The sequence below is a fragment of the Perkinsus marinus genome (genome assembly GCF_000006405.1).
Source record: "Perkinsus marinus ATCC 50983 genomic scaffold scf_1104296931260, whole genome shotgun sequence".
NCBI classification, from domain to species: domain Eukaryota; phylum Perkinsozoa; order Perkinsida; family Perkinsidae; genus Perkinsus; species Perkinsus marinus.
The window spans coordinates 20,238-30,898 of NW_003215828.1; the positions used below are offsets into that span (position 1 = coordinate 20,238).

The 10,661-nt window shown below is 50.2% G+C and overlaps 5 protein-coding genes across 5 annotated transcripts; 3 read left to right on the plus strand and 2 right to left on the minus strand.

Moving 5' to 3' along the window:
* Positions 1 to 228: 228 nt before the first annotated feature.
* Positions 229 to 1,144, minus strand: Pmar_PMAR008883 (hypothetical protein; the record flags this gene model as incomplete). Its single annotated transcript, XM_002786712.1, has 1 exon — positions 229 to 1,144. A coding segment is annotated over one exon (916 nt), but the record flags the coding sequence as incomplete, so codon positions are not given.
* A 1,342-nt stretch (positions 1,145 to 2,486) lies between these two features.
* On the minus strand, positions 2,487 to 2,893 carry Pmar_PMAR008884 (hypothetical protein; the record flags this gene model as incomplete). The annotated part of the gene is made up of 2 exons (XM_002786713.1): positions 2,487 to 2,575; positions 2,620 to 2,893. The coding sequence occupies 2 exons, from the start codon at positions 2,891 to 2,893 to the stop codon at positions 2,487 to 2,489; spliced, it is 363 nt and encodes a 120-aa protein (XP_002786759.1).
* Positions 2,894 to 3,627: 734 nt separating this feature from the next.
* Pmar_PMAR008885 (hypothetical protein) lies at positions 3,628 to 3,873 on the plus strand (the record flags this gene model as incomplete). The annotated part of the gene is made up of 1 exon (XM_002786714.1): positions 3,628 to 3,873. One exon carries the CDS (start codon positions 3,628 to 3,630, stop codon positions 3,871 to 3,873), a length of 246 nt encoding a protein of 81 aa, XP_002786760.1.
* Positions 3,874 to 7,344: 3,471 nt separating this feature from the next.
* Positions 7,345 to 8,721, plus strand: Pmar_PMAR008886 (hypothetical protein; the record flags this gene model as incomplete). Its single annotated transcript, XM_002786715.1, has 1 exon — positions 7,345 to 8,721. One exon carries the CDS (start codon positions 7,345 to 7,347, stop codon positions 8,719 to 8,721), a length of 1,377 nt encoding a protein of 458 aa, XP_002786761.1.
* Positions 8,722 to 9,131: 410 nt separating this feature from the next.
* Positions 9,132 to 10,164, plus strand: Pmar_PMAR008887 (hypothetical protein; the record flags this gene model as incomplete). The annotated part of the gene is made up of 6 exons (XM_002786716.1): positions 9,132 to 9,373; positions 9,550 to 9,600; positions 9,651 to 9,851; positions 9,899 to 9,971; positions 10,016 to 10,090; positions 10,141 to 10,164. The coding sequence occupies 6 exons, from the start codon at positions 9,132 to 9,134 to the stop codon at positions 10,162 to 10,164; spliced, it is 666 nt and encodes a 221-aa protein (XP_002786762.1).
* Between the last annotated feature and the right edge of the window lie 497 nt (positions 10,165 to 10,661).

The window sequence follows — 10,661 nt, forward strand, 5'->3', positions numbered from 1 at the left end:
ACGCTTGGCGAAGGTCGAGGCTGCAGAAGTAAGGATATCTGCGGAGCAGAGATAGAGACTGCACAACCCCTTGATCACTGCCAACTGGTAAGGAAGACTGCACAAGAGTAGCCAACGGAGCCCCGTTGAAAACTGGGCGCACTTTCATAGAGCTACGAGAGGGCTCCAGACCTTGACCAGTGCTTGATTTCACCACCGGAAAATGAGACATCCAGTACCGTACCTCACCGATAGTAGTAGGCCGTATGTAACCATTCTTCAGAAAATTTTGAATTTCATTGTCGTAGACCTCGTACAAATTCTGAGCCTGTAAGCGTGCTGCCAAAGAGCGTGCTTTGGCCAGGAAGGGTCGGAAGTCGTTTGAAGGTCGACGGCCGATCCACCGGATAAGATGACCGAATCGGGAAGGACACGAGAGATTCAGAGGGCCCTCCGATGTAACCGCAGATGTGATCTCAGATGGTGGATCTGCGACGACTAATGGTCGGGCATCCGAGAATGCGATCTCGAGGAACTCCTTAGAACAATCGGGAGCACCATCATCGAGCCCGACAGAGAGAGTGGACAAGTCCTTCGAGAGAGTAGAGTCCGTGGTTGCAGCACTGTCAGGTATACCCACAGACTGTCCAGCCGCCTCATTCAGGGACTGTAGGAACCCTCGCCAAGCGGCTTGAACAGCAGTAGGCTTGCCAACGAGACTGAGTAAGCGGTCCCCGGCTGAGTCGAATATCCAGACTGTAGGTAGAGAGTACGATCTAAAAACCGAGGTACTCCAGAGGAAATCCCTGTTCAAGTTGGGGATTAAGACGATCTCAGTTGGGAACTCCAAGTGCTTATGCACATGTTTCAGACGGAAGATTGAACAACCCAGGACTTTTGACCCTGCGGCTAAGGTAGCACAACACTGCCGACCAGTATTCTCGATGCTTACCCCGGCCCTCGTGAGGCGGTTAAACCCTTGAGGAGAGCAGGCGTGCATCATTGCCCCCGAGTCCAGAAGACCAATGAATGCGGCTGTAGCACCATCAGTAGTCTTGAAGCTTAAGTCGATATATCTCAGAGACTGATCAGGCGTAAGTGTGGAGTTGGCCGCAGCGATCTCGACAGCGTCAGGCGTTATCTCCCTTACAGTCATAGCCTCCATCGAAAGTGCTGATGAGGATTCGGCCGTGGGAGTGGCTTGGTGATCTAGAGGCATGCGACAATGCGAAGTATGGTGACGTTGACGACATCGGTGGCAACATACGGAGTCTCTCCATGGACACGATTTAGGTTCTGGACAGCGTAGTTTCGTTCTGTTGCAGAAGTGGCATCGCTCAGATTTGTCGACCGGCGCTGGAGCAGGGCAGAACTTCGCAATTCCCCGGCATTGAGGCTCCCGATCAAGGCATCTCGTGCACCGGATGCGCTCTCGTTTATTTGCTCCTCGGCGGCGATGTCCGAAGTCTCGAGAATTGGGTGCTGATGAAGAAGTGGCCGTCCCAGGATTCTCCCTGGCCTGTGTGCAGGCAATCTCTTCCACGTGGGTCGAGAGTGACGACCTGCTGGGAATCTGGGATACCGGCCCTGCAGACGATGGCTCCTTGGGGTTACGAAGAGCTTCTTCAGACATCAGCTCTTTAACCATAACATCAAAGGAGCAGTCAGGAGTGGACCGACGAATGCCTAGAACACCTTCTTTATGAGGATGACACAGGGCCGTCACGAGGAGGTCGGAGGCATACTGATCCAATAGCTTACCGTTAGTGCGCTCGTAATCGAGCAGTCGCTGCTGGAAAAGGTCCAGAAAGGCAGACAGAGATGTGCCTTGACGCATTCGGAGACTGACCATGTTTTGCCAAGTTACAATGCTATCCGTAGGGCGAGCATAGGCGTCGTAGAGAGCAGCCACCAAGCGCCGCACTTCCTGCTCAGCGGCTCCATGACTGCGAGAGCCCGTTGGAAGAACCTTTTCCGAAACACTCTCCGATAGGTGTGATACCAACCAGTGATACAGTTCTACAGCGTACCAGGCATATTTCACCGACAGTAGATTGGCCTGCTGAATGAGCGAGGAGACGTTGCGCTTATCACCGCTACCAACAAATTTCGGATAATCAGATAACACCCTAGCGGCCGCTTGATAGGCCTTACGCTCAGTGGCGGTGAAGGGCTTATTTTTGTCCTCAGAGGGGGCCTCGAAGAACTTCGGAAGGAGTCTTGAGCTGGGTGTGGTAACGGTAGACGGCGGAACCAAGGGAGACGGACTCGCTGAATTGACGCGAATGTCCCGCCAAGGGGACTGAGGAGTAGCCTCTCGATGGCTGGGTGCGTTCAAGGAGGCGTACCCGGAGCCATGCGCAGGAGTGGTAGGCGTGGTTGAGGAAGGAACCACAGGATCGTCGGAGAAAGAATACCCTACGGGCCGGTGCCACTGGGAGACGCCAGTCACAGTATTGTAGTAATAAGCCTGTGTCGACGAAGTTGCCGGGGCTCGGAGCCAACCGTCATTGATGGGTGGTGGAGAAGCCGGAGGAGGTATTGTCGGCGCAGACAGCTGGGATGAAACCTGCTCTGGAAGTTGTGGTATCGTTATCTGGACGTCAGACGAAATCATGCCATAACTTAGGGGGATCCCACCAGGAGCGGTGGCCAGGGAGATCTTCCAGCCATGTGTTTGAGCCGAGCTTATCCACAGGCCGTGGTAAAGACGGGCAGGGTCAGAGGCAGACGACCCCGGAATCGACAGAGTTTCTCCAAGGTACGGTAGATCAGCGAGCTGGGGGTGCTCGCGCACGTGGCACTCCTCGATTAGACAGAAGGCCATACCAGAGCGTTCATCACGGTGAACGTAGTGAACTTCATAGTAGTTCTCGAGGAGCTTGACAAAGCGGGTAGGATAGGTGTAGGACATGGTTGATCCCGGTAAAAGATGTGATGACTTAATAACTCGATAGTCGACGCAATCGGAGGATCAATCCGAGAGGGACAACAGTAAAAAGAATAATGGGTAGCAAAGGAGACGGGGCTTACTACCATTCGCGTCTCGTCTCAAGGGCGAGCTAAGAGTCACGTCGAATGTGCGAGTGCCCGTGACATAATGGAGTGTCCAGTGCCGTAATTAGGACGGCACACGACCATTCGTACCATGTACAAATACCGTAGCAATGCTTTGAGTGGAAACCGCATTTTCTGATGCATACGGTCCCAAGGGAGACTCTCTCAACTGATTAAACCTCGAGAATAGTACTAGCGCAAGAAAATTACTTATTTGCAGCAGCAAACGTGGACATCGAATTGAGTGTCCTACCGCGAAGACTACGGAGTGATCCTACACGGATCTGAATGAGATTTTCTGGCCTGAGCCGAAATGTATGACGCTTGAGCGAGTTTCCACCAAGAATTTGGCAAGAACCAAATCCTCCCGAGCTTACAAGCTCATTAGTTCCAGCGCCCGCAGCCAGATCGGTTCAATATAGGACCAAAACTACTCAAGATGAACACTATGGCTGACCTCGTTTCAAAATCGATCACGATGGCGAGCGGAAACTCAATCCTAGCAAGGTTGAAGAACGGGTCCACCGACTGATTAGCATCATTGGTATTCGTTAATGAGGATAACATGACAGTTGAGTGTAGATCTCCGTTATGGAGGAAGCTTCACTTCTAGAGCAGCTGAGTGATGATCAGAAGAATCGGCTGGAGGATCTCCAATGCGAACCAACTGACTGGGAGGAGAGTCTCTCTGACGCCGATCTCGATGAGTTCGATGACGAACAGGTGGGCTCATCCGAGAAACCATTCGAGAATCGTTTCCTCTGTCTTGAGGAGACCTTCCAAAAGGTGGCTCAGAACGAGACTAAGCTCCCGGACTTGCCAGATGAGAAGCCCTGAGGACGCTCGCTGACCCTGCTACTTTGGTTACCACTCTCCTTTGCTTTGGTCGTTTTACGCTCTATACACAGGTTAAAGGTCTGTCTCTACTATGCCCAGATGGCAAACAAATGTTCACTCTTGGTCGTTTTATATCCCGTTGGGATTTGCCTCGGACCGAGGCCCTCGGTTGACAAAGCCTGACGAATGGACTGAAGGAAAATGGTTGAAGATCAGATCTTGCTCTTCCTTGGCTCACCTGCTGGCTCCCATGACCCTTATGCTCCTTGCTTATGTTGCTCCCCCTAACATAGGTCTGGTTGTTCAAGAACATTGTATAAACAACAGAAAAGCACTTACGGCCTGGACGAACATCCCCATCTCGGACGACAAAGGTACCCCGAATGATCAAGAGAGAACTGCAAAAGCTCTCAGGTCTTGGTTGGAGTCTTGCTTCGAGGTTCTGGAAGCTGTGCGGACTGAGATCTCTGTTCCATTCAGGGATATTCATCCCGCAACGACATTGCGCAAGTGGTGCACGGTACTGCCCAAGACTGGTCAAACGTGGAGTGAGTTCCTCTCGCATGAGCAAGTCCTTCATTCACAGCTTGAACCTGCGATAGCATGGACAGTCAGGAGGGACAAACTGATAAAGTGGTTCACCGATTGTTATGCCTACTTCAGAGAGAGTGAACTTCGCCCAGTGAAGTGACTCGTGAACAACATCTCCCCAAGCTCCGATCCTCCCGCGAGTTGAAAACCTTCCGAGACAAACTGAGATCCATAGCCGAGTGCCATGCTCCACTCACTGTGGACGATGTTTTGGGAGCTGCGTGGAACCTCTATGAAGCAGGAGACCTAATGCGAGCAAACTAAAGGGTCGCGAGGAGACGTCTACTCCTAAGCCTACCTCTGGTTCTGTTGTTGACAAGAACGCTCCCAGCCAAAAACAGGACAGGGATGCCAAAGCAAAAGACCAGTCCATCAAGCCCAAGTCCAAAGGCTATCATTACTATGGTGACCTCAAGCAGTGGAGCGTTTCTTTTTCCTTCCGGAAATGCCCTCCCCCCCCTCCACGCGGGAACGCTGGTGCCCTGCTCCCTCAGCACAGGAGATGCAGGAACAAATACAAGGGAGGAAACGCAGACCTACTCGTCGCGGCACAGCTTCTGCGGCAGCGATAGCAAGAAGACGTTACCGCAGGTCTGAGAGAAGGAGAATTCACCGGCAACAGACCCGAGCCTGGAGGAAAATTTTTCCTTCCCCTTGTTTTGACCAAGGGTTTTGTTGTTCTCTATCTCGCGATCAGCGCCGTACCCTTAACTGGTGTGTGTGGACAATTTTGAGTGGCGTTCGCATAGCGAAATTAGTAGGACTCTTTTTCTGGGCGAAAGTGAACACTGGCTGTGCTGCATCCTTTTGCATCGGGTGCTGGTTATGGGCGAGAGTGGGACAGCCTCGGCCCTCGTGACGAAGATAAAGAGTTTACCGGCTGTAAGAGGCATGAGATCCTACATAACGAGGCTCTCAGAAGCTGTTGGTATGCTTCAGGCAGTAGAGAGGGACTGTTGCATGTGTGCCCTATCTTCCACATGCCTTCGAACGATTAAATCTGCAATGAAATGTAAGGTTTTCCCTTTTCCGGTTATTCACTCCGTCTTGTGGAGAATCATACGAGTCGCTGACTGTGCTAACCTACTCTATGATAAAACTCTGACAAAGCGATCCTGTCACCCCTCACCTGACTGTTCGAAGGTGCGTTTTCTCTCCTGGAACACTGGTGGGCTCACAGTTGACGCCGTTCGTCTTATTGCGGAAGGCCTTGACGGCAGTAGGTTTGATTGTGCAATCCTTCAAGAGACTCAAGGCGCCTCCCACCGTTTCAAGGATCTCTATGATAATGTCTCCTTCTTCACAGTGAATCCAGTCAAGAGGAAGGGTGGAGTGGGCATTGCGGTGCGGAAAGGAACAGCGGTCCGAACAGTGCAAGAATGGAGTGAACGGGACTGGGCTGTTGGGATCTACGAAACATGTGGTGTTGTGGTATGCTCTGCATATGCATGTCCCCTCAGCACACAAAGTCCTCGACACTACGAGCGTTTAGATGCTATTTTTCTGGCTCTCTCATCAGTAGTGGGAAGTAATAAGCCAGTCATAGTTGGTTCTGATCTTAATGTAGACATCTCTCGCGATGTTGGTGGTTGTTTGAGTGGCAGTGCAGAGTCTCTCCACGGTTTTATCACTGGTGACGGGCCCTTCAGACGCCTTTGTGATGATTCGCCTACTCGATCTCGGTCAGGTCGTAAGATCGACTATGTTCTTACTCTTGAGTCATTAACTCATCTCTTCCCCAATCGGTTTCATACCCTCGACCCCCAAGGATGTTCTGATCATGATCCTCTCCTAGGTTCTGTAAACCTCACAACACCTGGCTCAAAGTCACGGCCTAGGCTACCCTACTCGGTCTCTCAACTGCAATCGTCGCCTGAGAAGGCAGGTTCTTTCTGTGCTACACTCATTCGTCGACTTGATACCGCTGATGAGCACCCGACCTTAGTCTCCTTGTGTTCCCTATTACGTGCTACTGCCTCTGAAGTTGCCCCTATCTGCCCAGGCAAAGGAAATATGGTACTGAATAAGTGCCGTCGCCAGATTCAGTATGTCAGCCGGTGGCCCCGATGTCTTATCCGTGGCTTGGTTTTGGGATCAGTTGCCAGTGCTGCCCGTACTGAATGCAATCGTCTTCGGCGTGAACGTTTAGTTAAACTCACCGCTGATACTGATGGATGTTGGAAAGCAGCCAAGATGTGTCGCCGGAATAAGGGAGGCGTATCGTTAGACCCCGACCAGTGCGCTGAGGATTGGAAGGCTATTTGGCAGTCCAAGTTTCCGCCCATCCCATCTTCGGAGTGGATCATGCCTTCTAAAGCAATTGGTGAGGTCGATCGAGACTTTACTATAAATGAAGTTAGGTCTTGTCTGCAGCGGGCCCCCACTAGCAAAGCAGCTGGTCCGGATCTAGTCCATGGATCACTTCTGCGTTTGGCTTCCTGTAATGACCTCGTCTGCAAGATCGTTGCATCTCATCTGAATGGTGTTTTAAACGGTAGCTTGAGCCTAGATGAACTCTTGTCGGCTACATGCGTTCTTCTTCCTAAGAAATCTAAACCTAGTAGAGGTTCAGACTGTCGGCCGATTAGTCTCTTGCCGATGATGCTCAAATGCCTTGAACAATGTGTCCTGAGTAGAATCTCTTCCATTATTAATGAGGTTTTTTCTTGGGAGCAGGCTGCTTTCAGAACGCGTCGCTCTTGTATCACTCAGGCTTTTGTTCTTAAAGCCTTACAAGCTGATGCAAAGCGTACACGCGCAGTTTTGCTTGCTTGTTTCTTGGATTTGAGAAAAGCGTATGATTCTGCGGAGCCTACGGTTCTGTTACCCTTGATTCGCAACCTTTCTGAGATTGGTAGACTACGCTCTTTTCTTTCGGCTATGATGAGACCCCGTAAAGTCCGTATTGCTACTAGCTGTGGCATCTCGGAACCATTCATTGTTAGTCGTTCAGTCCCGCAAGGAAGTGTCCTTGCGTGCTCCATTTTCAATCTCTCTATGGAGGTCTGCAACACCAAACTTGCGATTGGATCACCTACTCTTGCTCCTAAAGTTTCCCTCCCAAATGGGGATCTGAAAGTGATCAACCACCTTTTGTTTGCAGATGACCAAACTGTTCTCGTACAGGGACGAGGTTTGCCCAAGTGTGTCGGAGAGCTAAATGCTCGTCTTGAGAATGCTGCTACCTGGGCTGTTGAGACGAAAAACGAATACGCCCCTGAAAAAAGTCTCGTAGTTCCCCTTGGTACTCGCTTACGTCAAACGAGTAATTTCGCCTTCAATTTGAATGGGCAAGATATTTCTGTTGCCTTCGATTTTCTATATCTTGGTGTTCCTGTTACGAGCTCCAAAAGGAATCTGTGGGTACCCTTACATCGTAAATCGCGTGCTATCGCAGCCATCTCTAGTGCTTTATCGGTCTACCGTACTATGGCTCCTCTGTTCATCATCAGACTTGTGGTTGCAGTTGGATGGAGTGCTTTACTTTACGGCCATGACCTAGCCTTTCCTAAGCCCCAGTCCCTGGATATCTGTTGTAATACACTTGTGAAGATTGGTCTAGGCTTACCAGGATGGACGCCAACTGCCTTTCTCTACGTTGCTCTGCAAGTCCCGGTTGCTAGTGCGTTACATCTTAAGCGCGCTCTGATTTGCTGGAACACTATATACAATTGTGATCATATTCACAAGTCCCTGATTGTCATGGTTATGAGTGACCCCGTGAATGAGATGTGGCGCGGTTTTGTGGCTTTTGCTGGCTCTATCGGTGTTTCTTGTAGTCTTATGGTGGACTGTATTACCTCCCATCCTGCTATTGCCAAACATAAAGCATATGATATCTTCCTACTCGCTTCTGCTAAGGTAACTACTGATGCTTTGGGACGTGCCCTTCGTTGCTTGTATATTGGCATCGATTATGTTGAATGTTGCGGTACTTTGATCCCACTCCCTCTCCCCAGTTCTGTGATGTCTCATCAAGAGGGTCGCGCTGCCATTAGAGCCCTTATTCCGCTTTCGTTCAAGCGTTGCCATTGTTGCTCTCTCTGCGGTAGATCTACTGATTCTGTAGACCATCTACTACTTTCCTGCCCAGCAGGCCCTAACATGTCAACCCAGCAGGTCTATGATGCCTTCACTTCTCCGAGAGCGTCCTCTCTACTCTCAACTATTGCTAGCGTTCTGCTTAAACGTAACTCTGCTGTCAGTAAGCTGCTTCGTGATAAGGAGGTCTCGTATACGATTGTTACTGATGAGTGATACGCTCAGATGTAGCATGTAACTCGTTAATTAACAGTTTGAATTGAATTGAATTGAATTGAATTGACCTCAAGCAGTGGGAGAGAGACTGTCCACTATTGAAGTCCAAGCCCGTGGAGGTCAAGACCGAGTCTCCGATATCTGAGAGCAAAGTTGATGACGCTAAGCGAACCCGTAATGGACAAACCTACATATTGGGTGGTGGTAATGGTCTGACTTGTGGTGATGTGAAAGTACTCCTCGGGGGGAGCTCTAGTTCAGAGAGAAAAACCCTGAAAGCGGGTCTCGATACATGCTCCAGTATCAATCTGGTGTCTTTCTCTGTTCTACCGAATTTCCGCTTCAAGCTTATCGACCTTCACGATGGCTTCTCTGTTGACTCCGTCGGCAGCCAAGTAACCTTGAAGGGCATGGCAGAAATTCGACTCCTGGCACAAGAAAACGTGATTAAGGCTAACTTCTACATCGTTGATGCGCACCTCCTACCGGTCAACTTCGATCTCCTCATCGGCCAGAAAACTCTTCATGATCTTGGGTATCGCCTCGTGAATGTTGATGAGAACAAGGACGACTCGGACCAAACATGGGTGGACTATCTTGCTCACCAAGGAGAACTACTTGCAGCCCATGAGGACCTTGAAGGAATCATCAGGTCTGAGCCTACCACCGGTCCCACAGCAGAATCCTTGAAAAAACTAGCTTGAAAAATACCCCAGTGGTCAAGCCACAGGATTCCATGGAGACGATGGTGGCAAGAGGCGTGGCCTTCATGTTGGACGAGCTCGAAACGTGGCGGCCAGTTCGGGGGAACTGTCGTTATCGGTGCAGGGCACGTGCCCTCTTGCCTGACTGTATCTGGAGCTTCCAGGGCCGCCTTATGTGAGAGGCACCACATGGCCTTCGCTGATTCTGATGGGTTGGAGTCGTAGGTATAAGTGCTCGAAAGAAAGTTTGTGGTTTTCGGACTGGAGGCCTCACCCGAATCAGTTGTTGGCTGAGAAGGAGCTTGAGAGTATCAGGAAGGACTACAAGCAGTATATAGCGCAATACGAAGCTGGCGGTCGCGACTTTGCGAGTCAACAACGTGCGGCTGCGGTTGCGGACAGGAAGGCTATTCCGAACGACTTCCGGTGGGAGTTGCAGTGGGAGTGATAGGGATTGTAGTTGCTTTATCTAGGTCTATGGTCAAGGATCTCAAAGAGTTCCGGGCTGAGATGCGCAAATCATTGGCCCGTGAGGACTGGGAAGAGGTAGGTTCATCTTACCTCTCAGTGGGTTGTATATAGTTGTGTAGGGCTTCAAGCGCTTGGCGCCTTCGAGGGAAATTGTCACATTCACTGAGACCAGAGATATCGAACAAGGCAAGCCGGTAGTACCATGCTGTATACGAGTATGGTTTCCATCTCATGGCTCTTTCAGAAGGAGGAGTTGTATTCCTTCTAGAGGATGTATGCTGCTCTCTAGCTCAAGCCAATTTATACGTAATCCCTTACCTGTGTCACTACTTCATCCTAATGCCATTGTTGCGAAATTTCTCGGTCACGCTTCAACACTTGTTTCTGGGGACTTGGGTTAGTTGTATGAGACAGGAAGCACGCATGTCACAACGAAAAGGGAGCAGCTGTCGGCGACAGTGCTGGAGCTTCCTTGTGGTGGCCATTATACTGTGGCCGTGCATTGTTCGATGAGGAATATTGCAGAGTCTCCATCAAATGAAGATGGAAAACTACTACTAGTTAGAGGGAACTAATGCTCTTGAAAGCGTGGAATTGAATCAATTTGAGTAATAAGAGTTTACATCACTAATGGAATAGGAGTTAATACTTTACTCGTTTGGGGACTACACCACATCTACTTTTCAAATTTTCATCAAGTGCTAATGTAGATTATGCAGAGGCGTTCGTTCTCATGTTAAGACCTTCATCCCGTACCGATCTGTC